At 47.3% G+C, this 27,613-nt stretch overlaps 3 protein-coding genes across 5 annotated transcripts in view; 1 reads left to right on the top strand and 2 right to left on the bottom strand.

Annotated features, from left to right (window-relative positions):
- Nucleotides 1-27,613, bottom strand: part of LOC111844380 (uncharacterized) — a 560,559-nt gene that overhangs the window by 106,668 nt on the left and 426,278 nt on the right. The window contains exon 6 of the mRNA XM_072710462.1: nucleotides 19,267-19,275. Coding sequence (XP_072566563.1) covers nucleotides 19,267-19,275 — 9 coding nt within the window. The remainder of the gene's footprint in view (nucleotides 1-19,266; nucleotides 19,276-27,613) is intronic.
- Nucleotides 7,334-13,897, bottom strand: LOC140588644 (uncharacterized). 2 transcript variants are annotated; one of them, XM_072710455.1, is made up of 2 exons: nucleotides 12,299-13,897; nucleotides 7,334-10,242 (listed from the first exon to the last, which is right to left on the bottom strand). In XM_072710455.1, the coding sequence occupies exons 1-2, from the start codon at nucleotides 13,895-13,897 to the stop codon at nucleotides 9,922-9,924; spliced, it is 1,920 nt and encodes a 639-aa protein (XP_072566556.1). In that variant the 3' UTR covers nucleotides 7,334-9,921. The 2 variants fall into 2 exon arrangements, with proteins under 2 accessions (XP_072566556.1, XP_072566557.1); XM_072710456.1 differs by having other exon boundaries at nucleotides 10,118-10,256.
- Nucleotides 20,242-26,039, top strand: LOC140588646 (uncharacterized). Of its 2 annotated transcripts, none has more exons than XM_072710459.1 (4): nucleotides 20,242-20,418; nucleotides 21,787-21,921; nucleotides 22,164-22,272; nucleotides 22,763-26,039. In XM_072710459.1, the coding sequence occupies exons 2-4, from the start codon at nucleotides 21,787-21,789 to the stop codon at nucleotides 23,854-23,856; spliced, it is 1,338 nt and encodes a 445-aa protein (XP_072566560.1). In that variant the 5' UTR covers nucleotides 20,242-20,418; the 3' UTR covers nucleotides 23,857-26,039. The 2 variants fall into 2 exon arrangements, with proteins under 2 accessions (XP_072566560.1, XP_072566561.1); XM_072710460.1 differs by having other exon boundaries at nucleotides 21,784-21,921.

The following is a 27,613-nucleotide window of genomic DNA, read 5'->3' as shown; positions in this document are numbered from 1 at the left end:
TTCCTCACCAGAGGCAGTCTTTGCAACCAGTGGACGAGCTGTTCCTGTTCCTAATGTACCTGTCTGCTGGTCTTAAGGAGAGGGACTTGGCAAACCGATTTAATATTCACCCTCCCACTGTAAGCCGCATTATCTCTTCATGGACCAACTACTTATACACTCCCTTGGGCTCTGTGTGTATCTGGATGGATGCTGAGGATGTTACAGCTCACCTCCCTGATGACTTCAAAGACTTTCCTGATACTCAGGTAATAGTAGATTGCACTGAGCTCAGGTGCCGAACTCCATCCTCTCCTCTCCTCCAAAGTGAGATGTTCTCTACATACAAGTCTCACTGCACAATAAAAGCGTTGATTGGGATGCCCCCCCCCCCCACCATGGTGCAGTGACCTTTGTTTCTTCACTCTATGAGGGGTCAATAAGTGACACAGAACTCTTTCGGAGATCAGGGTTAGCTGACCTTCTTACAGAAGACATGGCTATCATGGTTGACAAAGGTGTACTGTCCAGCTTTTCTCAACAAAAAAAAGACAGATGCCAGCACACAATGTCCTCCAGACACAGAAAATTGCATGTCTGAGAGTGCATGTGGAGCATGTAAACTGAAAGGTGAAGGAGAATAAAGTGTTTGATTCTGTTATACCCCTATCGATTGTTGGAAGCATTAATGAATTTTTTACAGTGGCTTGCTTGCTAATGAATTTTCAAAATAAACCTCTTGTCAGGGCATGGGATAAGTAATGCAAATGAATACAGATTTCATTTAAAACACAGGTGTCAGACTCCAGGCCTTGGGGGCTGGAGCCCTGCACATTTTTGGGTTTCCCCTCGTTTAACACACCTGATTCAACTTCTTGTGCTAATTACCACATAGCTGTTGAGCTGAATAATTTGTGGTGGAACAGGGAAAGAACTAAGCTACACTGGGCTCTGGCCTTCCAGGACTGCAGTTTGACACCCCTGCTGTCACGCCCAGCTCCGTCCGATCCTCGTGTGTGCCACGCCCACCTCGTTACCTCATGTTAATCTCGGATTGTCATCACCTGTGTCCTGTTCCTTTTGATTTGTCTGGTGTATATTAGTCCGCGTCTCCCACTGTCTCCCAGATCCATCAGTGTGGTGTCATGTCATGTTTGATGTTTGTCGCCATTCTGCCCTGAATAAACCCCGTTTACCCATAAGTTCGGTTCCACTCGCCTGCTTCCCGGCTCGCCAGCTTGCGAGCGTGACATAATGACGAATATCCTAAACTATGCACCGCAGCAGGAGGAAGATCCCTGGCTCCTCCTGCTGCATGAGGTGATGTATTGACCCGAGCAACCGGAGATCCAAGAGGACCCCGGCTTGTTCGCCCTGGCAGACCAAAGCTGGACCCTGCTACAAGAGGTTACCCCGTGCACGGAAGAACACGCGATAGCGGAAGTGCGTGCAAACCTCCAGCGGCTTGTCAACAAGGTGAAGGAGAAGCGGCTCCAGCCGCTCGCCCCCACAGAGGCAACCCCGCCTCAACCTACCTGTCTGGGCCGGCGAAAGAAGAGGCGCAGGGGAAAAAGGGATGGAGCCCCGACGATCTTTGTGAGAGCTTGCTCTCTAAGCTCCGCGGTCATCCCTGCCAGTGGGTGAGGGAGGTCCCCGCTCACCTGGAAGGATCCCGCTGCCAGCCCCGTCGACGAGCTGCCACCTCCCTTGGAGGCGTATAACTGCACTATTCCCCAGGTCCCTAGAGCCCTTAAAGGGGCAGTTCCGGACCTGCCTGCTCCGGACCTGCCTGCTGCTGCTGCTGCTGCCGCTCTGCCCGCGGCACCGCCCGCTGCTGCTGCCGCCGCACTGCCCATGGCACAGCCCGCTGCTGCTGCCGCCACACTCCCCGCGGCACTGTCCGAGGCGCCTGCTGAGGTGCCCCCTGCTGGCCACGTGTTGGCGGCGCCTGCTGAGGCGCCCCCTGCTGGCCGCACGGCCGAAGTGCCTGCTGAGGCGCCCCGTGCTGGCCACGTGTCGGCGGCGCCTGCCGGGGTGCCCCCTGCTGGCCGCACGCCCACGGTGCCCGCCGAGACGCCCCCTGCTGGTCTGTCAGTGTCCCGTAATGGGAGGGGACACACGCGTCGGGCCCGGTTCCCACCCACCCTGCCCCCTGGCTCACCCATTCGGCCCCTGGCTGTGGCTCGGTGGCTGCCTGCGGGGCCTGCGGCGTCGGGTCGGCGGTCGCCTCCGGGCCCTCTCCCGGTTCCTCGGTGCCAGTCCTCGGCGTCACCTCCGGCTCTGTGTCGGTCACCTCCGGGCCCCCCTACTTCGGCGGGGTGTCGGACGGCGCCTTCGCCGGCTCCAGCTTCCCCTCCTCCTGCTCCGGCTTCCCCCTCCTGCCTGCCTCCGCCGGTGATCCCTCCTGTTCCCTCCTTGTCCCCTCCGGCTCTCCCTCCTCTCGTTTCCTCAGCTCCTGTGGCGTTCCCTCCGGCTCCGGCCTCCCTTCCACCTGCAGCCCCTCCGGCCGATGCCCGTCGCCCGCCTGGGCTCCTTCGGGCTTCTCGTTGCCCTCCATCCCTGCCTGTCTGGTCTCCCCTGTCTGCTCCTTCTCCCTTCGTCCCGCCTGTGTCTGCTCCTCGTCCCTCTGTTCCTCCTCCGTTCACTCCTGGCCCCTTCGTGTCGCCTGTGGGTGTTTCCTCCGTGTCTCCCTTTTCCGTGTGCCTGGTAAATTTTACTTTACCAGTGAAAACTTGCCAGCATGGTTCTTTAACTCTCCATGCAGCTAAACATCATTTTATAAACTAGCGGTGGCCAATCTTATCTGCAAAGGGCTGGTGTGTATCCAGGTTTTCGGGATAACCTTTAGGTCAGCCGTTCAAACTCTTCAGCCAATCAGTCCTCAAATCAATAATCTAATTAGGGAGCTGTAGCAAAATCCTGCATACACACCGGCCCGTTCTGGATAAAACTGCCAACCCCTTTTATAGTAGGAGAAGCTCACGCGTTATGCTGTGCAAGTTTCATTGAGAGTTACTTTGACATGTAAATATTAAAATAGAAGTTATCACACTTTTGTCTAATTACTTCTTGAACTCCTATATCTGAATCTAGTCGCTGAACAAAGAAATCCTCCTCTACCCAAACGAAGAAGTCGCACCACTTAAGACCAGTAATAAGAAGTTGGCCTTGTACCTGCCAGTAGTAAGCATGGCTTTTCCTTAGTTTAAAACTGCCATCTGACATCTGCAATTACTTGCAGTCAACATAACTCTTTACGTTTGGGCATTTCATTCCAACCAGACCAAATGACGGGGTTTCATTGGGATCATAAACAAGGCCATCTGCTGAGGTGCCCAGCCATTTCATTCCAACCAGACCAAATGACGGGGTTTCATTGGGATCATAAACAAGGCCATCTGCTGAGGTGCCCAGCCATTTCATTCACACCAGACCAAATGACGGGGTTTCATTGGGATCATAAACAAGGCCATCTGCTGAGGTGCCCAGCCATGGAGCTTCAGGGTGAATTACTAGACCACAAGGTGAATAATTCACATTGTTACACTTGGCATATTCTTTTGCTGCCTGACTCTCCATTTCCGAACCTCTCTTCATTTCAGCAGTTTGTTTAGTGCCCCTGATCATTCGCTCTGCAAGAGAAGTCGCACCACTTAAGACCAGTAATAAGAAGTTGGCCTTGTACCTGCCAGTAGTAAGCATGGCTTTTCCTTAGTTTAAAACTGCCATCTGACATCTGCAATTACTTGCAGTCAACATAACTCTTTACGTTTGGGCATTTCATTCCAACCAGACCAAATGACGGGGTTTCATTGGGATCATAAACAAGGCCATCTGCTGAGGTGCCCAGCCATTTCATTCCAACCAGACCAAATGACGGGGTTTCATTGGGATCATAAACAAGGCCATCTGCTGAGGTGCCCAGCCATTTCATTCACACCAGACCAAATGACGGGGTTTCATTGGGATCATAAACAAGGCCATCTGCTGAGGTGCCCAGCCATGGAGCTTCAGGGTGAATTACTAGACCACAAGGTGAATAATTCACATTGTTACACTTGGCATATTCTTTTGCTGCCTGACTCTCCATTTCCGAACCTCTCTTCATTTCAGCAGTTTGTTTAGTGCCCCTGATCATTCGCTCTGCAAGAGATTTGGCAGTACTGTGACCTCTCACATGGCACACCTCCCTAAATCTTGATGAGGGTATCCTGGATTGTCTCAGAATGTGCCAGACCTGAAAACGGCTCTGGTCCAGTGCTCTTCAGTGCATACCCATGCACACTCTGTTGGTGACAGATGATGGGCATCAAGGGGAAGACATGGACAAGGTGGAGCATTCTGATGTAACTATGCATCGTGTTAGGAGTTTGGGCTGCTGATAGGTCAGTACACTTCCCCTCTGCACTGGTCCAAATTCAGATTCCACAAGTAGTTTCACTGTACTCATCCCCATGGTTGTCACTACTGGCATATGTAATGGATCTAAGTCATTGTATGCCTCTGCCACCCGAAGCACTGACAGGTCAGGAAGAGGGCCAATCATTCCTCTGAAGAGAGTCCTCCTTTGAATAAAACATATCACACAGGTATTTGACTTGACAATACAATATGCGAGGCAGCAAAACATGAAATTGTTATGCGTTGACAGCAACTAATATTTACTGTAATCCTCCTTTACACACTGGACCTTATACAGGCTTAACTACAACCATCTTGCCAACAGGACCTGGTTTTATACCCTGCGAAATCGAGAACAGAGACATAGTGCAGTCTAAGTCTTCACTGTGAGATCTAAATTCAAATGGGGGAAAAACATGTTAAATGACTGGAGATACTATACTCTCATATTTGAAAGGATTTAATTAGATTAAATGGAGGTCAGAGTTAGCTGTTAAATATTATAGTATGGCATACATCTAACTGAGCTATCCTGTATGAAGCTGGTCATACATGTGCAAACTTACAGCTGTCCAGGGTTTGTGCCATTGCTGCTCTGATTCAGTACAGCTTTGAACAGGGGGAACCACTGGCACACTGAGCTGTGAGATGTGGGCTGTCTGGAACAGCAGACAGGGGCGGATCTACCGGGGTGGCACGGGGTGGCAATTGCCACCCTGAGAAAAAGCCTTGCCACCCCATTTGCCACCCCAGCACTAGTATCTCAGTGTTCTAAAAATAAAAGAGTTTCCTCGACCGATTTACAGCAGCAACGCTCTATTATGATGACATAAAAATAGCATATACCCGTAAATAACAGAACAAAATCGTCTTTCTATTAAAGCGTAGTCTGAACAAACGACTCTTATGAACTGCTTCGTTTTAGTGAATCAAAGACATTTAGTGCAACCAGCGGGATCATCACAGACAAATTCTGGCATTTTTAACAAACCGAAGCAGTTAATTTTGATATCTTCGTGTATATCAATGACTAACAGTTTAACTGTAAACTATTTTCAAAAGTATGTTGTTCAGTAGCTTGCATCTTCAAGATTGTTCGAACCTTTGATAAGTGGCGTCACGTGAGAACAACGCCGTGTCCAGTCCATTGATATGCTGGAGTTGAGAAACAAAACCAGGTACTGAATTACTTTCATACTTAACAAATGAATGTTTAATTAAACATGTCTTAGTGTTGCCTGAGACAGATGCTTGCTAGTTATATGACAACTAAACAGCAAGTATGTCTAATCAGTTCTATTTAACGTTAACCTGTATTACCTTGTTAGCTAGTGCAGCAATCAAAATATTCCATAGGAGCACATGAATTTACTGAGTTATTGTATAGCTTAATGTTTTCATATGTATTCATTAAGGAGGTGAAATTGTTCAGTGTAGTGTATGTTTAGAAAGCTATAAAGTCTAAACTTCATACTTGTTGCATCTCCCAGGATACTATGAAAAGAAAGGCTGACATCCAGAGTTTTTTTAAACCAAAAAGAAAAGGAAAATCAGAATCAGATACTGTGGGAGTGGAAGGTGAAGATAAGATAGAAAAGGGTACAAAAGAAGTTGTGGAAGACAGAGGAGGTGATGGAGTGTTGGACGAAAGAAATATAGAAATGGATGACAAAGAGCTAGAAAGAAGTGAAGAAGCAGAAGATATCCAGCATGAAGTGAGTGAAGAGGTGGAAGAAAGAGGGTTAAGAGAGGAAGAGAGCTCAGACATTGAAAGAGAGGAGAGAGAGCTTGAAACGCCAGCACCCTGTTTGTCAGGTGTCCATGGTATGTTGTTCATTGTGCTTTTCAAATATTTCTTTACATAAATAAAAAATAAGCACAACCTATTTGATTTATTTAACCTATAATCATTTAAAGAACCATAGCTCAATGTATGTTTAACCTTGCTTATCGTGGTTACAGTCAGTGTTCTTTATTAGATATTGTTGAGATATATGCCTAAAAAAAAAAAAAACCTTTAGACAAAGGTTGCTGCAGTAGTAGCTGTACATGAATGATTAGGTGTTAAATGTTTCATACTGTAACATTTAAATATAAGTGATTTTTATTTTACTTTACTTCTAGGTATATCAAAATTTAGGTCAGAAGGCCCGACCCAGCCAAAACTACATACCTTCCCAAAGAAGACCTTTCCAGGCGGAGTCCGGAGGAGCTTCCATTCTGATTGGTACCAAACACATCCATGGCTTGAATACTCACAGTCTAGAGATGCCTGCTACTGTTTTGCATGTAGACATTTTTCTCTTCCTGATGCTCCAACGAGTGTTTTTACCTCCTTTGAGGGGTACAGTAATTGGAAGAAGGCTACGTTTAAAGATAGTGGGTTTTCTTCTCATGCCAAATCTGAGAACCATGTAAACGCAATGGTAGCATGGGCAGAGAACAAAAAAATGCAGGACAAAAATACTTCGCTGTTGGGTGTCATGGATGAACATTACCAGAAAAAGGTAACAGAGAATCGAAAATACATCAGAACATTGGCCGAAATTCTTGTCCTAACTGCTTCTGAAAATCTAGCCCAGCAGGGTCACAGAGAGTCTCCAGACTCAGACAGACAAGGTGTTTTTCTGGCCATGCTAGATTTGAATACTTTAAAATGTCATTTTGTTGCTCTTGTTGCACTGAATATTGTGATTTATTTTATTCATTTTGAAGACATATGTTGGTGATTTAAATGTGGTTTCTGTATATTTATTATGTGTTTTTGACTTAACGATCCATTGAGATTTTGTATCAATGTGCAGTCTGCATTGTTTGTCATGCTTAGTAAATTAAACTTGGCATAGACTTAAACTCACTACAGGTTTGCGTAAAACACAATAAAGAGAAGTTAAATATACCGTACCATCTCATTTAATTTATCTGACTTTCCAATCCAGATATCAGATTCAAGTAAATCACAAATCAGCCTTTATTTCATTTTTATAGAACAATGTAAAAATGTGCACCCTAGTGTATACACCGAATAAAGAATAGCATTCCTTGAATCCACAAAAACCATGCAAGGATGCTTGCTTCAGTGTTGCCACCCCTCATAATTTTAATGCCACCCCCTTGCCACCCCATGAATAATTTTCTAGATCCGCCCCTGACAGCAGAGCAATTATATGGCTGAACATGGCAGTGCCAGTCACACATGAGCATCTGCACAGCACCATAATTACAGGAACTGCGTCTCGGAGCCAAACGGAACATGGCCGTAGTTTGCACATGCAAAACAAATTTGAACATTGAACAGCTTGAACTGAAATCTTTTAGAACTGTTGAACTCGAACTCTGACAAATTACCACTAATGCTCTACTTTTTCACTATGGTTTTTATCGTGCTTCTTCATAGATTTGAAGCAAAACGCCCGTACAGCAACCTCTCCTGTTGCCCTGTCCCTGTTTTACGGGCGAGAAAAATCAGTCTCTGCCTGAGGAGTCTCCCCTTCCTCCTGCTCGACAGGCAGGAGAGGCATCATTGGCACATAGGGGTTATCTCGCTTCTCTATCACAGTGGTAATAAGGCAAACTGATAGTGCGCGTACACAAGGAATACAGCAACATCCACAAGTAACTATAATACCAGTAAAAGTAGCAATGGATATTAACATCGAAGCCATCAAACCTTTCCATTTACCAAACACGGAGGTCAGCCAGTCATCCCAGATGCTAGAGATCCCGGAGTGGTCATGCATCGTTTTGGAGAGGGTCTGGAGACCCTCAAGTGCCCTGGTCACGGAACCGTCTGGTGCAGTATTATTAGGGATATAAGTACAACAAACTTCCCCAAACATTGCGCACACCCCCCCCTTTTCGGCTAGTAACATGTCTAGTGCCATCCTGTTCTGCACGGCCATAAGAGAGGTCGGACCTAACTGTTCCGCAAGGCCTGCCACTGCGTCTCTAGTTAAATTTGAGAGACGCAAAACATTGTAATGAACATAGTTAATACGATCCACATTTTTGTTGGGGGTGATAGGGAATAAAGCCGCCACAATAGGAAGGTTCTCAAATCCCGCGGCTACCTGGTCGGCTAATTTAAACTCCTCTGGCACTCCCCTCGGTATTCCTATGGCGTCTATGTATGTTGGGGAACCTAGCGTGGGGTCAAAGTTAGAAACCTCTCGTCTGCGTCTGGTAAAGACACGCCTTTGCCGTGCTGCTGTAGGTGCGGCGGTGCCGAATACCAAAGTATCGGGACGTCCTCCTATCAGAACTAACGGCGCCCCTAGTCTCCCCATGGCGCACGTCCCTTGGCCGCTAAGAGGCATCCTAACAAATAACTTATCATGACCACAGAACCAATAGAGGCCAGAACGGGCCAAATGTCCGATAATGGTGGCACAGGAACCATTGTAGATGGTCCTGTATCACCACTCGCTAGGTATATCCCCAATGTACGGACCAGTGCCTGTAAAGTTAAAACAAAGGTATTCCCCTATGCGGGGAATGAATGGTCCCGCTTTGGTCCTGGGGTCAATCTGTGGGAAGAGGGATGCTAAAGCTGCACAATTCTCTGGGTTGGGTTCTCGAGTCAATGCTATCATACAGCCGTATCCCCAGGGGTCTGAGACATGCAATGGGGCCGGCTCAGTGTAGAGATGGGGTCTGGCCGAGGCACAGGCCACACAGCCCTCCATCTGCTGTTCCTTTGCCGTCTGCGCAATCCAGGATAACCAAATGTTACCCTCCTTATATCCTGTGGTCAAACCTAGAATGTCTAACGGATTTAACCTAGTATAATCTATCTGAAACACTCTGGACTCGTTGGTGAGCGGGGATAGGGTGGCGGGTGATTGTATCTCTGGACCTCCTGGAAGTTGTAAAACCTCTCTGGGAGGGTCAACAAACCGGATGCTTATTATGCCCCAAGGGTCTATTCCGGTTATGTCGACCCCCAGCAGGGCGATCAGCTCGTCCCCTGCCGTTGGCGGACGATAATACTCCCCTAGAGAGAGCGCCAGCGGATTAAGGCCGACTCTCCCCGTGTAAGCCACCCTAGAGAGGATGACGTTGGTCCACCAATCCTTGTTAAATTCTGGACCAGCGGGCACCCAGGGCCCGGTATACCATGTCCCAACGCTCACATCCCGCGAACCAACCCTTCACCCAGGGCCGACCAGAGCCACACAAAGACTGATAGTACCAGTTATGGCAAAGCCACACAGGATAACCCTGGTATGATGCATTTTGCTCCTGGCAATCTATTATATCACAGAAATCAAACACAAAGGTGGTGGGGGCGCCTTTTATGTACTGAAACTGCAGAGGCGCCTCTCCCCGTGATCCCACACACTCTGGACGGCTGACCTCTCCAGTCTGGATCATGGGAAGTAATATAATCATCAGCAATTTAAGCATTACACAGAATACATTGATTCCCCACATAATTCCCCTTCTCATGTTGAATCTCTGCCTTCTGGTCCTGATGTTCTGCAGCGGATGAAGTGTTGCTTTTCTTCAATCAGTCAGGGGTAGACTACCCTGCTGATCTGCTCAGGCCAAGGGGTTATTCTGCCCTTCTGTAGAGACCTGAGTCGCGTCTAGTTCAGCCGAACTGACGCTCTGTGTGTCTTCCCTGAGGTCCTTCTGGATTTCTGCTGTGGTTCTGCCTGGCTCCTCTGCAGCCGCACACTGGCTCCAATGGAACCACGTATCGCCTTTGCCTTTCAGACGAACCGCGTGTGACGTCCTTTCAACGACCTGGAAGGGGCCCGTCCACCTGGGCTCTGACCACTTCCGTTTGATGACTTTCAGAAAGACCCACTCTGCTGTATGTGGTTCGTGTAGGTGATTCTCGGCCCTTGTTTCCTGGATCTGTTTGGAGAAATCTGCAACGAGAACTTGTAAACCATCATAGTATACCTTATGATTTCGTTCCCCCTTCTGATCAGGGGTAAATGATAGCCCTCTCTGGGGTCCTGGAAACTGTCTCCCTGTCTGAAGCTCAAAGGGGGTAAACCTGGTCCCCCTATTTATGGAACACCTCACTGACATCAGTGCCATTGGTAAAGCATCGACTCAATTCATTTTAGTCTGCGCGCAGATTTTTGCCAATTTTTGTTTTATTGTTTGGTTCATTCGTTCCACTTTTCCCTGAGATTGCGGATGATACACAGTTCCGAACGCGTGTCTCAATCCCAACGCTTTCTCCACTGTCTGCAGATCCTCATTCTTAAAATGAGTTCCATTATCCGAGCGAATCTTGTTTGGAAAGCCATGTCTTGGTATATACTGATTGATCAGAAACTTTATTACAGACGCTCCGTCCTCTTTTTTGGTGGGCCATGCTTCCGGCCACCCTGAGAATGCATCCACACACATCAACACATATCTGAGCCCTCTCACTGGAATAATCATATCAGTGTAATCTATGATAATTTCTTCCCCTGACTTTGTGCATGTTGGGAACTGTCCTTTCTCCGGCTTGACCGTGGGTCGCTTGGTTATGAAGGGTACAGGTCACACAACCCTGAACGTGTCCCTGCACCATCTCTTTCATAAACGGATGCCACCACACCGTCAAATTTTTCAACATCTGTTTCACCCCCACATGACCAGCCCCGTGAGCCTCTGCTAGAACTGCCTGGCGAATGCCAGGAGGAAGGGCTGGTTTTCCTTCCTTATTCTGCCACAGCCCCCCCTCTTTGCATCCCCCTTTTTCGAGCCACATAGTTTTCTCCTCTGGAGAGGCTCTATCCTGCTCTTGCTTCACTTTCTCTAGGGTTAGTCTATCGCTCAGCCTAACTTCCTCCTCTACCGTAATCATCTGTTTGGTCACCTGGTATCCCGCTGCCCTCTTTGCTTCCTCATCTGCTACCTGATTTCCCTTTGCTACAATTGTGCCTGATCCTTCATGGCCCTTACATTTTACTACTGCTACTTTTTTAGGAAGCATTAGGGCTTCTGCCAGCTCTTTCATTTCTGCTTCGTGTTTTATTGGCTTGTATCCCGTAGTCAAAAATCCTGCTCTCAGCCATTGGCTAAGTTCCACATGCACTGCGCCTACAGCGTATGCTGAGTCTGAGTATAACCCTCCTGTGTCTGTTCTAAAACAACACCCATCTGTGAACCAGTCCTCCGTCCCCTCTATTTGTTCTGCTTCCAAATCCAGCCTCACCTTTTCTTCTTTCTGAACCCGGTACTCACACACATGTGGTTCTCCCCCACTCATCCGGTCGGCCATGTTAATTCCTTCATGGGAAAAATTCAAATTAGGTGCTTCTAGTATTTTGCTAAGTCTCTGCTGCCTGAGTGATGTCATAGTAAACGTTTGTGAGTTTACATAGGCCACCACGCTGTGCAAGGTCAAAATATGCAGCGCGTGTCCCATCACTATGTGTGCTGTTTTCTGAATAATTTTGGCCACTCCTGCTGCGTGCCTTGTGCATGCAGGGTGTCTTTTTTCTGCAGTGTCAAGTTTTACACTGACGTACATCAACACTCTCCTTTCTCCCCCTTTTTTCTGAAACAGGATGGCGTTCACAACGTCACCCGTTTCAGAAACATCCAAATGGAACGGGAGAGAATAATCTGGGAGGGCTAGGTCTGCGGCCTGGGCCAATCTCTGCTTTAAGGTTATAAAAGCCTCCTCTGAGGCCTGATCCCAATTAAGGGATGCACTGAGGCGACGTAGGCCGTGCTCTCGGACCAGAGCCCTCAGGGGCTGTGTGAGCCCCGTGTAATCTGGAATGTAAGTGCGACTGTACCCTGTGAGACCTAAAAAGGACAACATATCTTTTACTGTAGTGGGTTTTGGGTGATGCAGGATAGCTGAACGATGAGCTGGGGAGAGACCTGTGCCTGCGCTGGACAACATTCATCCTAAAAAAGACACCACCGTCCGCGCATCCTGCAATTTGTCTTTACTAACCTTGAACCCTTTTTCCGAGAGTCGGAGCAGCACTGACTGGGTGGCCTGTAGGGCCGCCTCTGATGTTGGGGCAGCAATCAGGAGATCATCAACGTATTGGACGAGGGTGACACCGTCCGGGAGAGGACATCCCTGCAAAGCCTGCTTTAAAACCTGATTAAAAATACCTGGAGAAAGGGCAAACCCTTGAGGGAGGCGGGTGTACCGCAACTGATAGCCCCTGTAAGTAAAAGAGAATATATCCCTACACTCCTCTACTAGGGGCAAACAGAAAAAAGCATTTGCCAGGTCTATGCATGTGAACCATTTCTGTTGTGGAGTCAGATTAGTTAGGGCAACATATGGGTTCGGGACTGGAACAGTGGGGGTCAGCAGGAGGTTATTTATGGCGCGCAAGTCATGGGCCATTCGATACTTTCCTGTCCCGGCTTTTTCTACCGGGAGGATAGGGGTGTTCCACTGAGAAGTGGAAGGCTCCAACACCCCCGCCTGTAGGAGGCCATCTATTGTCTCAGCTATCCCTTCCTCTGCTACCTGCTTGTGTAGATATTGTCTGAGCCAGAGGGGGCCTTCCCCTGGCTGAAGTTGGAACTGCACTGGTGTGCAGGATATCAAACCTACATCAGTCGAGCTGGTGGACCACAGGGAGTCTGGCAAAGACGCCAGAAGGGCCGCTGCTTTAGGGTGGTCCATTTTTTCACGCCCATGGTCTCTAGCTATCTGCTCGTGCTGCATGAGGGCGGTGTCCTGTGCTGTGACCTGGATACAATAAATGCTGCAGGAGGGCGAGAAAGAGACCTGTGGGATCTGGGTCTGTACCCAGTCCCTAGTTTCTCTGGCCCGTTTAACCATCGGGCCTAAATCCTTGGCCTGGTGTTTGGGATGGAGGGCCAGAGAAAGGTGTGGGACAGCTTCCTGTCCCATCATGAACCAGGGCAGCTGTTCTGGGGTCAGCAGTGTGGCTGAGGCTACCCCTTCGGGACCCACATATATATTTTCAGAGGCAACTTGCCACTTATGGCCTTCTAGTTGCTCAGCAAACAGTTCCTCATACCAATCAGTACTCTCCCTATCATAGAATAGGGTCACATGAGGGGGGTCAGGTGGGGGCACATAGGGCTCTAGAAGCGAGATCCAGGGCCGCCACGCTGAGTAGGCCGTCAGGATGCCAGTCAGGCCGGGTTCCAGTAGGCCCCAATAGATGTCTGCCAGGGCCTGACTCTGGACAGGCCGCACCAGCCATTGTCCCGCCCCCATGGTCAGAGCATCACAGCGTAGGCGAGTGCCTTCCGGCAGGGTGACCACCAGTATATCTGCACTACACAAGATTGAGGCCCCCAGCTTCACCAGCATGTCCCTTCCCAGGAGATTCACTGGAACTGAAGAAGACACAAGAAAAGGGTGGAGGAAAGTCTGTTTCCCCACCGCAACTTTCACCGGTTTAGTAACTGGCAGTCTCTGCTTCTCCCCCGAGAAGCCCACAACGGTCACTGTTGAGGTAGACAGGTGATGTTCAGGGACCACGTTAAGAGTGGAATACGTGGCTCCCGTGTCTACCAGGAACAGCAGTTCTTTATCCATGACCATGAGGGAGAGCATGGGGTCTGCCTCCCGGGCCGCCCGTGGGCACCGTCACTGTGGGGAGGGGTACCATTCCCACTCCCCTCCATCCATCGCCGGGTACTGTCCTGCCGTGGGAACCGCCTGTGGGTGGGGCGCCACCACCTGTGGATTGGGTGTCAATACCTGGGCTGTGGGAAGTCCTCCCCTGCCGCATCCTGGGATGGGTGCTGGGCAGTCCCTCACCCAGTGGCCCTCCACCCCGCACCTGAAACAGACACCTGACGGCGGTCCCCTTCGCGGCACGCCCCTTCCCCAGCCCCGGCCCCTGTACCCCCGGCCCCAACCGCCTCGACCCCTGCCCCACTGTTGATAAGTGGGTGGCCCGTCCCATGGACCAGGTGGCTGAGGTGGTGGTCCCTCTGGGGACGCCCCCGCCACCATCTGCTTTCCCTGCCCTGTCTTTTTATTTTCATTAACCTTTTTTCTTGCTTCACCCACCTGCAGCTTCAACAGCTGCGTCTGCAGCTCCTTAAGGTCGCCCTCTTCTTTCTGTGTTTCCTCTTTTGCCCTCTGCAAATGATGGATGACATGTCTGTCCCACACATGAGAGTCTGCTCCTTGGAGATCTGGGTTGTCTAATATAGCCCCCTTCACTCCCGCTGGGACTACCTCCATTACTGCCCGCCTGAACCATTCCCGCTGCGCCCCATCCTTCCCTGGATGGCCCCCGGTGCAACGGGTCCAATCCTCTTTACACTTATCCAAATATTCTCGGGGGTGGAGCTTAGGATCCCATGTGAACTTTGGGATCGGTGCTCCGGTCGGGGTGGGAAATATCTCTCGCATAGCATCACCCAGGTCCACTATCACCCCTGTCAGACGCACACGATCTGCAAAAGTAGTAACCCCTGCTCTGGCCTCTAGATCCTGTAAAGCATGCTTAGTCATACATCGGGCTGCCACTGCCCGGAAATCCCCCAGGGCCAACGTCAGACCCTGAGTGAGTTGATCCAACTTATCCAGCCACTGTCCTCCCCCCTCTGCCGGGGGAGGCAGCTTATCTGCCAAAGCCTGCACATCCCCTATAGAGAAAGGTTTATATCTTTCCCTACCGCCTCCTGCTCCTCGCAACAAAGGTGCGATTATCTTTGTCCCTTTGGAGCGCAAACCGTATACATTTCCAGACGGCCCTTGTGCTCCGTCTATGTACTCTGAACTAAGTCCTTCTGTCTGGGTTTCCCCTAAATGCTCGTCCTCACCGTCCTCGAACAGTGGGTCCCCTTCCATCTCCTCACACGTCCCCACTAGCTGTCCCACCACCTCTACTTGCTTTCGCTTCCGACCGCTGAACCTTAGCCCTTTCCCTGGGGTGGCGGGTTTAAACATGCCATTCTCCCCGAAATCCTCTGCTTGCTCCCGCACTACTCTGTTACGGAACGCTGGCTGGTCTGGTGTCCGTCCCCCGCGCTGTAAGTCTGACCTATCTTTTTTCCCTTGACAGGAGGACTCAGCCTCGACATCTGAGCCCCCTTCTGACTCCTCCTCCACTTTTTCAGACCGCGCACAGGCTGAGGCCTCCCGAGTCTCCTGTGTGCGAATGTGGAGGGTTCCTCCTGTGACATTAATCATTGGGCACATGTGGGCTGGGGGTGCTGTTGGGAGCACCCCCTGGCCCACATACGCCGGAGGAGGACCTTCACCACAGATCTGGGTGTGTCCTGCAGGAGAGGGTGACTTATCTATGTGGAGGTGATCTGTCCCTTGCCAAAATAGAGCCAACCTCGACCACTCTCTCCTTTCCCTCTCATATTTTTCTACCTCGGTCTTCAATTTCCCCTTTTTAATCAGAGTGGCAGTCGCTCTCTTACGCGTTGCTTCATCCCTCAGACTAGCCTGCTCTCTCTCTTTTTTCCACAATATTTCTCCTAGAGAGGACTTGTCCTCCAGTCGACTTCCAGCACTCCGAACCGCCTCACACATGTGGTGCCATGCATCCATCACCTCCTTCTCCTTATCTTTTTCCCTACATGCCCCTATCACTGCGTCCTTCACCACCTGAATCTGCCGTAGTAGGGGCTTCCACGCTTTAGTTTGAGGAGGTGCCCATCCTCCATCATCTAACTCTCGATCAAACTCGTGATCCATACTAGGGCCGAGTATGTTAATGTTAGTTTTGTTATTGTTATTAGTGTTAATATTTTTAGTATATTATCCTCTATTTTTAATCTCTCATTTATTTATTTATTATTTTATTTACTTATTTATTGTTTTTTTATATAATTTTTTTATAGGGTTTTCTCCTAACAGCGCTTTTGCCTCTGGGTGTGGATTCACCCAACCACACTTAGTACACCTTTTTATTGTCCTGGAATGTCCTACTATTAAACACCACCAATACATGAAACAACAATTTCACACACACTGAGCCTTCATTCACACGTAGCTGCTGCCGTGTCTCCCCCCGCCCAGGGCGCGTCCCGCGAGCTCAATCCCAGCCAAACCAGCCCGCCCCCAGCCGAAACCTCCCACGATCCCCGGCAATGCCAACTTGGAAGGGGGTGTTCTGTACGCACAACTGAGAGAACCCAGGTGGGGGCCAGCTTATCGGTCGCACTACCGATCTGGCTCAGCCAGGGCCGGCAAAATAACCTTCAGGCGTCACCCACCCTAGTGAGAGTCCAGGCCAGGGCCGTTCTCAGAACTGACCCGGGACAAGGTCTTCCTCAATAGTTGTAATGACCTCCCGAGGTACCCACCGGCTCTGCCCTTGATGAGTCAGGGGTTGCGGCCGGGCTGACCCACTTTTGGGCCTCCAATTGCTGAGAACTCCCCTCCGGTTCTGACACACCGCGAGATCGCAAGGAGCAACAGCGGAGCCACGGGGAAGTCCAACCAACAGAGAGCCAGCGACAAGCACCCCGGACAGGAAAATCCCACACGCCGCTCACACCCAAATCAGCACAACAGCGCAAATAGCTTTAATTCATCGTTCTCATTCTCTCACATATTTTTTAGAGGGAGGACCTTTTCCCTCTTGCCAATCTTGGGTTCGGGGGGTCCCTAATTCCCCGGGTTTCACACCCAGTTTCCCTATCGCTCGTCAACAAGTAGGGGGGGTCGCCACACCTAGGACACGCGGGGGTCCCGGACCCTCCGCTCCTTAAGGTCCTATTCTCCGGCAGGGTTCCAAACCCTCCGTTCCTTAAAATCCTACTTCCTCACACACTCTCTCGCTGCATACTCTCCCAAAGCACAATGCATACACAACAGACGCAATACATAAACACCATAAAACTCTGGTACCCGCAGCCCCCTCTCTGTGCTAATTTACAGATGAGCCACTGGACACTTCAAACTGCTTAATTTGAGATTTCCAATATGCAGATTTCAGCTTAACCGGCTCTGCTCACCTCTCTCACTCGGGCCCGCAGTTTTCGGTGTCCTAGTAGGCGGCGTCACTTTAGCTGAATCCTGGAGAATCTCCTGCTCATCCCGGACGAGCCCCCAAATTGTTGGAGTCAACCTCCGCCGGGTCCGTTGATGAGAAGAGATTCACAGGACACTCGAGGAGTAGTTGCAAGTCACCAGTTTATTCTCTATCAGGTTGCAAACTGGGAGCGACTATCTGACATACATTTAGCATGTACAACAAGATGCTCAATCCATAAGGATCAGGGCTGTCACTTTATAGGCCTTCTGGGGTGTCACCCCCCCATCTCGGTAATTTTCCCTTCGCATGACTACAACACATCTTGACATTCGCTCTAGTTAGCCCGTGAGTACATGTTCTAATTAATCAGTAAGTGCGTGTTTCCCCCTTTTGTTAAGCATAAGCAAAAATAAATATCCGTTCTATGGTGGGTTCCTGTTTTCCTCGTGTCTTGTGCCAGGTCGTCCTGATCTGCTGGCGTACCGTCAGTTCCCAATTTCTCCAAACTGGGTGGGATGAGATCACCCCGTCCTACCGGGCTAGTATCGGTTCCCAAATCTGATGTCCACATCATGTTAGACCTATTATTAGAATTAGTAAGTAAATTATGATATGATTAACCCCTCAATTTCAAGTCAGTAAATTATGATATGATTAACCCCTCACTTGCAAGGGCTAACAACATTTTGGCTGGATAGGACCCAAGTTCTTAGCGGTAAATCCCGTGAAGGCAGTTTATGCATTTATATTAACAACAGATGGTGCAACGATGCAGCAGCGATCTCAAGTCAGTGCTCTCCTGATATAGATCTGCTTACTGTAAAATGCAGAACATTTTATTTGCCCAGGGAATTTACCATTATTATCCCCATGGCTGTCTACATCCCCCCAGTGCGGACACAAAGGAGGCCTTGAATTTTCTTTATCAGACCATCACTGAGTTGCAAGCCATGCATCTAGAGGGCATTTTCATTGTAGCAGGAGATTTCAATCAGGCTAACATGAAAACAGTTCTCCCCCATTTCCAGCAATATGTGGATTTTGCAACCAGGGGAATCAACACACTGGACTTAGCCTACACAAACCTAAAGAATGCTTTCAGAGCTGTCCCTCCCCCACCTTGGCTCCTCAGATCATCTCTCTGTTATGTTAATACCTGCATACAGGCCCCTGCTGACCAGAGGAAACCCCATTGTAAGGCAGGTGAGGGTTTGGCCTGAGGGAGCAATGGAAGCCTTACAGGACTGTTTTGAGCGCACGGACTGGGACATGTTCAGAGCTGCTGCCACTGATAATCAGCACACTAATGTGGAGGAGTATGCTGAATCTGTGTCTGCCTACATCCAAAAATGCACAGAGGACATCTGTGTCATGAAGAACATCACCACCAGGGCCAATGAGAAGCCGTGGATGACGCAAGAGGTACGTGAGAAGCTAAAAGTACGGAATGTCGCTTTCTAGTCGAGTGATGAGACTGCACTCAGAACGGCGAGATCCAACCTCAACCGTGCTGTAAGAACAGCAAAGCGTGCCCATGCGGGGAAGATCCAAAATCTCTTCCGCGACCCTAGTAACACCAGGCGGATGTGGCAGGGGATTCAGGCGATAACAGATTACAAGGCTGCTCCTCCACTGTGTGACAACAACCCACATCTGCTGAATAAACTCAACAGTTTTTTCGGCAGATTTGCAAGAAATGCTAATCCTCACCCTGATGAAAAAGCACTGAGCCTCAACGTGGCTGATGTCCGGAAAACCCTGAGGAAGGTGAACACACGACTGCTGTGCTGCATCTGCCTCGAATCACATCATAAAATACGCGGATGACACAACAGAGGTGGGTCTCATTAGTGTGACGGCCCTTTCGGTCTGTCAGTCCTGCCCACTCTTTACCTGTGTTCTTGTCCCTGTTTGAGTAGGTGATCAGGTGCAGGTGTGCCGTGTGAAGCGCTAATTGGGAGGGGTATGAAAAGACCTGAGGCTACTCTGGAGGGGAGCCCCCCTTTTGTTCCCCCTTTGGCATTTTGGTTTGGTTATGTTTTTGGACATCTTTAGATTTTTTGCTTTATTTACATATTATTGACTTTGTACCCACTTCTGATTTTTTCTTTAAATAAATACTTTAATTGATTATTTGATTGCGTGGGGTTTCCTTGTACGTTGCGCTGCCGTTGAGCCAGGCGGTCGTAACATTAGGAACGACAGCGACCTGCCCTAGAGAGAATAGGTTAAGCAACTGGTGGGATGATGCAGGGATAACAACCTGATCCTGAATGTGGAGAAGACCAAGGAGATGATCATCGACTTCAGGAGAAAACAGCCCAGTCATTCACCACTCGTCATCGATAACAATGCCGTGGAGGTGGTCAGCAGCATCAAATTCCTGGGTGTGCAGATAACTGGAAACCTGGACTGCTCACCAAATACAACTTCACTGGTAAAATGGGCTCAGCAGCAGTTGCATTTCCTGCGCAGGATGAAGAGAGCACACCTTTCCTCTCCTGTCCTCACCACTTTCTACCAAGGCACCATAGAGAGCCTACTGACCAGCTGTATCTCCATCTGGATTCGCAGCTCAAAATCGTCAGAAAGAAAATATAAACATCAATGATCCATCTCACAATACGTGACCAATGAATGATGATACCCGACGTCCACGAACTGAATCACGCTAGTGTACACTACGCATTGGTAATAATGAAGTGACAGAAAATGTGGTTTCGTGGACGCATGGGCACATTCATCACGCAAAAAAAGACGAAAAAAAAAAGTGAATCATAGAATCGGTTTTAGAATCTATTCATTTACAACGGACAGTTGGAAAAAATCGGATCAGTTAATTGAGCCGAACTTCCCATCACTTATACAGATCAATAGTGACGTACACGGAAAACCAGTGTGCGCATGCGTCCGCAGATAGGGCAGCCACACTGCCCTCCACTCAGGACGCGGCGCGCGGTGCGAGTGAAGTCAAAAGGATGGGGAGGCGCCGCCATTATTCGATCAGGCTGCAGCGGTCAGTAGACATTACAATCGTGGGTTTAATTACGACTGAAAGCAACGCAGGACAACGCCGTTAATGGACACCACTTTCTAGTCAATAACAGGAGGAGGCATTTGCGGCACGGTAAGGCGTTTGTGGGGAATGGGTTTGTATCTGTGACTGCAAATGTAGCTAGCTAGTTTCGTATTCTACCGGGAGTCCTTTAGTTACGGAAAACATGCTTATATGTTTGCAGAAGTGATAAAGTAGTCAAATTCTGTACTCGATTAAAAGTAATTTTGCTTCAATATTATTACAATTGTAGTCGGCGTAAAAGTACTAAACAATTTCGCTACTTGGGTGAGAGTAAAAGAGTATCCAGAAAAGAAGACTACTGGAGGTGCGAGACCGCGGTGAAGTTTTATGTTCGATATTCGCTACATTTACTGACATCTAAACTGCAATATCTTCGGGATCATGACGGCAATTCTTTTCAGATTAGGCTCCACATGTGAAGTTAAACAAGGAAAATATTTCACACTTTTAGTTAGCTCCACATTCTCCACCAATGTGAATTAAAAATACAAAGCAATTCGGGAATATCCTTCTGCTCACACAAAACTGCTGGAAAATTTAGGGACCGTCTTGAAAGTGCAATGCCAATCAGCATAGCACCACTTGTACAGTATGTGTCCTTTAACCGTCTATCAGTATTGCTGTTGGATAAATTGAAATACCTCCTAATTTTTTAAGCCAATCAACATCAAACCAAATTCAGTGTGTTCCTCTGGCCCTCTCATCTTTCACACCCTTTTAGGAAAGTTTCACACTCAACTATTTTGCTGAACAACATTTGTATGTGTCCATATAAATGTGTATGATATTATGAAATATGGGTGTTTTGTATTAAATAACTACAGAACATATTGCTTATTCTTTATTTCTAAGAAAAGTAAAACTGAATGAGTAAATGAACATTACACAGTCTGGTCCTACTCTTGATGCTGCTCAGCCTCCTGCTGAGTGGGTGAGGTCCCTCAATGCAAAAAGCCCTTCTCTTGCATCTGATGGTGTAAATGTCAGTGGTGGTGGGTAAGCTGTTCCCCACCAGCCTCTGAGCTGCCTTCACCACCTTCACCTCTTGTTTCTGAGCGCACCGCTTCCACTCAGCTCCTAGCGGCTGCGCTCTACCTCGCCAGTCCAATGTTCTCAGAAGCCGCAATCTGCCTAACATAGACATGACTACAGGGGGAACAGTCATGGTATATCCACCCCTGATATCCATGAGTTCGACTGAACTGTAAGTCAGGTGCTTGTTTAGTCTGTGTGTATGAGACTGTGTGTCTGTCTTAGTGTGTGTGTCACATGACACACAAAATGTTATTAATGTTCATGGCTGTTGTCAAGTGTCAAGGTGACTTTATTAGGTGGGGTTAAGGGTTATGGTGCATTTCAACACACTGATTAACTGGCACAGTCTCACTGAATTTAATTTCATTTTGGTTTCAGCAGATGCCTTCCTGCAGTAAAACCAGCTGCTGTACAAACCAGAAACCTTCCCAGCAGGGTGTCAGGGAGGTTAAAAAAGAGGAGAGGGAATACCTGATATCTGAGGCTGAAGGGACTGCGAACGAGAGCACCTACAAGGTAAAATTAAGTGTATGTGGGTCTCTTCACAAATGTCACTTGTCCGTTCTGAGGTGGCTTAATTTGTGTATGTTAATTTCAAAAGTGGCCAACGGTAGGTCACACCAGACATAATTTCAGTTTAATGTCTAACCTTTAAGTAATTTTGCTTTCCGCTGTTCTGTTTGTCTAGGCCAGTAGAACCAGCTGTATAATTTTATGAGGTGAACAGCTTATTCTGCCTTGTTTGTTTTTTGTGACAGAATGTGAAGGGCGCAGTGGTTCAGGATGTGACTGAGGAGGAGCTGACTGGTTCTCTGCTGTTAGTCACTGATAGCAGGGGCAAACAGTGTGTGAAACCTCCAAACCCAGGTGATTTTAGCTACTAACGCAGGAGTGCCCAACTCCAGTCCTGGAGAGCCAGAGCCCTGCACATTTTTGGGTTTCCCCTCATTTAACACATCTGATTCAACTCCTTGTGTTACTTACCACGCAGCTCTTGAGCTGAATCATTTATGGTGGAACATGGAAAGAACTAAGCTACACAGAGCTCCGGCCCTCCAGGACTGGAGTTGGGCACCCCCGTACTAACGTATACCATCAAACCTGCAATTGTTTTGGTACATTTGTAGGTAATACTCTCTGCTTCAGGTTGCCATTTCAAACTAGCAGTGTTGTTACTCTGTGCAGTTCAGGCATGGCAGAGATTGCAGCATCAACAGCACACTGTGAACATGGACTGCTTATGTAGTAATGAAGGCTCTTTGGAAGATGTCTGCGTTTCTTATTTGCTTTTTTCCTGACTTTGTATTAACCCTGTCCCATCTCAGTACTGAGTGACTTGTCTCTATCTTGCCCCCAGCAAGGAGAACGGGTGAATCCTCCCAAATCATCGCTTGTTTTCAGGGTCCATTCTATACCACAGACATTGGTCTGGACCAATATATCAAAAAATCTCACCCTAAGGAACTGAGGCTTGGATCAGTAAACGCAGCTGAGCATTCACCAGTGTCTGCTGGCCCCAGTGCCGCTCAGCTCAATACAGACACACTCAGTACCCTGGAAGAAGCAAACACAGACACTCATCAACTGATTCACACAGGGGAGAGGCCCTACCTGTGCTCCCAGTGTGGGAAGAGCTTTAGTCGGTTAGGAAGCCTCAAGACACACCAACAAATTCACACAGGAGAGAGGCCCTACCTGTGCTCCCAGTGTGGGAAGAGCTTTAATCGGTTAGGAAGCCTCAAGACACACCAACAAATTCACACAGGAGAGAAGCCCTACCAGTGCTCCCAATGTGAGAAGAGCTTCAGCCGTTTAGGAGACCTAAAGAATCATCAACTGATTCACACAGGGGAGAGGCCCTACCAGTGCTCCCAATGTGAGAAGAGCTTCAGCCGTTTAGGAGACCTAAAGAGACACCAACGAATTCACACAGGGGAGAGGCCCTACCAGTGCTCCCAGTGTGGGAAGAGCTTCAGCCGTTTCGGAGACCTAAACAATCATCAACTGATTCACACAGGGGAGAGGCCCTACCTGTGCTCCCAGTGTTGGAAGGGCTTCAGCCAATTAGGAGACCTAAAGAGACACCAACGAATTCACACAGGGGAGAGGCCCTACCAGTGCTCCCAGTGTGGGAAGAGCTTTTGTCAGTTAGGAAACCTCAAGACACACCAGCGGATTCACACAGGGGAGAGGCCCTACCAGTGCTCCCAGTGTTGGAAGGGCTTCAGCCAATTAGGAGACCTAAAGAGTCACCAACGAATTCACACAGGAGAGAGGCCCTACCAGTGCTCCCAGTGTGGGAAGAGCTTTAGTCGGTTAGGAGACCTAAAGAATCATCAACTGATTCACACAGGGGAGAGGCCCTACCAGTGCTCCCAGTGTGGGAAGGGCTTCAGCCATTTAGGAAACCTAAAGAGACACAAGCGGATTCACATAGGGAAAAGTTACTGAAAAATTACACTAGTGTATTCAGTGACATTTCAGTACATGTAATTGAACTTGTGTGACTCAGTTAATAGTTAAAGCTTTTTAATTGGGACATTGACTGTAATAGTATGTTATAGGGTCAAAGGATTAGGTTTAAGAAAGATACTGTACTTGGCTGTAGAGTAGAGCAATAAACCAATTTTATCAAATAATTAGAATTTTTGGTTTAGAGCGATGTGTAAAGTGACAATTGCGATGCTTTAAACTACCTATTTAACATGGAGCCTGTGAAGTGCCCAAAACTCAGTGGAATCCGCTTAAAGTGATCACGTCTCTCTGGGTGAAATTGATCACTTTAAGCAAAAAATTATAACAGATTTTTCTTTGTCTCCGGTATTTTACCAACTATTTGACGTTTGTGTATTTGTTACATGAATTTCAGATAAAACGGACAGCATCACTATTTACTGAATTTTGACTTTTTCAAAATCAACATTTGAAACGCCTGTGGTGTGTCTAATTACAGTACTGTATGACTTTACTGAACTGTGTATAATTCAAATACTATGATACCATACAGAACTGTACATAAAATGTAGCTTATTGTAGTTTCGCTGCTGCATCTTGTTGGCTCGTTTTTGGCAGTTAATCATAAGCTTTGAGTCTATATTCATCATTGAGAGAAAATGATTTTCTTTTTCCTCATCATGTTTTCTGTGCATGCAGCATTAGCCTTATGTAGCTACCTAGAAGCAGACGAATTACTGCAAGACTAACGAATTAAAGTAAAAAAGAATTACCGTTACCGTTTAAATTTTTCCCCCATAAGTTGTAATGTATAAAACAAACCACAAAACGAACACTGTAAGTGGACTACTTTAAACAGTACTTGTACAGGAGTCATTTTGTCCCAAGCTTTTTGATCCATATAAGCAGTTGATTACTATAACATATAACTATGAGCGGCTTCCACTGTATTCTTTACATGCCTTTTTTTGCTTTTTATTTTGGGGGCTCTGTAAATGATTGTGAATGAAGGATTAAGTTTAGGAAACCTGACATCTATTCATCTGATACTTTGGGGATTAAAGCCTTGTTCAAGGGCTCCACAGTCATATGATCACTCTGCCATGGAATTTGCACTGAGAAATGTCTGGATCTGCAGAACCAGTCCTTTCTTTTCTTTTTGCCATTTCTCAAGCCTTTTTGAAAGCAGTTATGCTTGTACTTATTTACAAGTTAAACCATTAAATATTACAATATGGGTCATTCTGGCGAACTTTCAGAATAAAAAAAATATTACGGTGAAATTTGGGTATGTTGTGTAGAGCAGTACCTTGCCTTTTTAGGTGTATTAATAGTTTGCCATTTGTTTGTCTGATTTATTTAATTTTCTCCAAATAGGCAGCCAAAAATCATTATCAGAAATACATAAGCTGTTTTGAATCTCACAATTTGTTTCACAAGACGTATATTTTTGCTTTGTCATTTTCTGTTTTGTCTTCATCTTAGTTGGCCTTAATTTTTTTCAAGTCAGTTGCACTGGTTGTCATGAAATACTTGTGTATTACAGAAATAAATGGTAAAACCGTTCATCCTAGAAGTGATATTGACAGTTTAGACAATTAAGTTGAATAATTTGAGTGTGTGTTTTTCTCTATGTTTTAGAATATAAATGAATATAGTTTGGTAATGAGTTTGTGACAATGACCAATGTATGTCCTTTGTTATTTCTGCATAAATTTATCATATAAATATTTGTGCATTTTTGTTAAAGACAGTGTCTGCCTCAGTGGTCTAAGCCTGGGGTGGCCAATCGTATCCACAAAGGGCTGGTGTGTATGCGGGTTTTTGGGACAACCTTTAGGTCAGCTATTCAAACCCAGGTGTGAGGACTCTTTGGCCAATCAGTCCTCTAATTAGGGAGTTGCAACGAAAACCTGCATACACACCGGCCCTTTGTGGATACAGTTGGCCACCCCTGGCCTAAGCTTTTGTGCCTGTGATCAGAAGGTCACCAGTTCAAGGTCATCTTTGGCATTTCTGCAGGTCTTTAAGCAAGGCCCTTAACCCCCAGCTCCATGGGCACCACGACAGGTGGCTACCCTTCACAGCCAGCTTGCTCTCACCTACAGAGAGCAAGTTGAGGGAGGCATAAAGAGGATTTCTCCATGGGGTTCAATAAACTATGTTGTTATTTTTACAAATATTAATATTTGGTGTGATTAATCATGATCAGTCATGGAAAACTGTACAAGTAATTCATTTTTTAAAAACAATTCCAGTCCAAACCTCAAATAAAGTGAAACTGCATATTTAGATAATGACAATACAAATGGCGTACAGAAGTGAATGGTTAGTCGTACTAAAGGCAGCACTTTCCTCTTCATAGCTTACACAACCGTTCTGAATTCAGTTCTCTTCAGGAGAACCAACACCGTAAGGTAGTGATTAGCGTAATTCCTACAGTTCCATTCAACATGAATGCTGAATTATTATTAGGGGATGGTGCATTGGTTAGCAATGTTACCTCACACTTCTAGGGCCAGGGTCGTCTGGGTATTCCTCCAGGTACTCCAGTTATCCCCGCAGTCCATATTGAAGGTCCCAAATTGCCTGTAGATGTGCGCATATGAGTGAATGGTGTGTGAGTGTGCCATGCGATGGGTTGGAACCTCATCCTGGATTGTTCCCTGCCTTGCGCCTGTAGTCTCCAGGATATGACAATCAGTTTCAGAAGATGGGTGGATACTATTATTGAAAAGGGAATTTTGAAATATTTCTATTATATTTGAAAGTTATATTGAAAATATATAACTGCTGCCTGATTCAAATGTTCAGATTGTGGTGAAGTAGAATGGGGAAGGGGGTCAGTTGCACCTTTTCTAAGGCAGCAATGTCCTTCTTAAGGTATGGTGACCAAACCTGCACACAATATTCTAGGTGGGGTCTTACCAAGGAATTATATAAATGTAACATCACCTCCCTTGACTTAAACTCCCCACATCTTGAGATATAACCCAACATTCTATTGGCCTTTTTTATTGCTTCCCCACACTGGCGATAGTGGGACATGGAAGCATCAACATGCACACCGAGATCTTTCTCGTAATAAGCTACCTTTATTTCAGTGGAACCCATAAAATATCTGTACTTTATATTTCTGCTCCCTGCATGGATTACCTTACATTTATCTGTTCAATTTCATCTGCCGGGTATCAGCCCAGTTGCTAATTAAATCCAGATCCCGTTGTAGCCTCTCTGCTGCTAGATCAGTATCTGCTACACCACCCACCTACAGTAGGTGTCGTCAAATGTTGGAAGTACTGAATTTGCACTTAGGATAGAGTACTCCTTTTACATGTCTCTTGTGTGGAGAAGTTGCATAGATGGAAGATGGAAATTGCTGTTGCCCACTGCCTGCCTCTAGCAGCAGGAGTGAGATATAGTGTTATTTTGGCTTTAAGCTGTGGCAGGCAAAACAACCCAAAAGTTTGACGAAACTGCACCAATGAACAGAACTATGCAGGGCGGACCAATGACCTGCGTGACCCAGTGGGCTGTGCGGCATGGACTAGTTTAATTCCACAGTCTACATAAAAGCAGAGCTATGGTAAGAAAAACATGTCAAGCTGTGCAAGGTGAATTGTAGAAACTGAGATACAGTACTGAAATACAAAATAGAATTGATGAGGCCCTTGATAGTACAGGGAACAATGTAGAGACTGAAATTAGAAGGCTTAACCTTCCACAGAGGCAGGTCCCTTGGGCAGCTTTTCAT

Source organism: Paramormyrops kingsleyae, chromosome 4 (assembly GCF_048594095.1).
Source record: "Paramormyrops kingsleyae isolate MSU_618 chromosome 4, PKINGS_0.4, whole genome shotgun sequence".
Classification (NCBI taxonomy): Eukaryota; Metazoa; Chordata; class Actinopteri; order Osteoglossiformes; family Mormyridae; genus Paramormyrops; species Paramormyrops kingsleyae.
The sequence above is the reverse complement of the archived record's forward strand: the minus strand, read 5'-3'. Positions and strand labels throughout refer to the sequence as shown.

Coding starts and splice junctions, on each gene's coding strand:
- LOC140588644 (XM_072710455.1), bottom strand. CDS start 13,897: ATGCTCTCCCTCATGGTCATGGATAAAGAACTGCTGTTCCTGGTAGAC. Junction 10,243..12,298: donor TCTCGGAAAAAGGGTTCAAG/GTTAGTAAAGAC, acceptor TTCTCCAAACAG/ATCCAGGAAACAAGGGCCGA.
- LOC140588646 (XM_072710459.1), top strand. CDS start 21,787: ATGCCTTCCTGCAGTAAAACCAGCTGCTGTACAAACCAGAAACCTTCC. Junction 21,922..22,163: donor CGAACGAGAGCACCTACAAG/GTAAAATTAAGT, acceptor TTTTTGTGACAG/AATGTGAAGGGCGCAGTGGT. Junction 22,273..22,762: donor TGTGAAACCTCCAAACCCAG/GTGATTTTAGCT, acceptor TCTTGCCCCCAG/CAAGGAGAACGGGTGAATCC.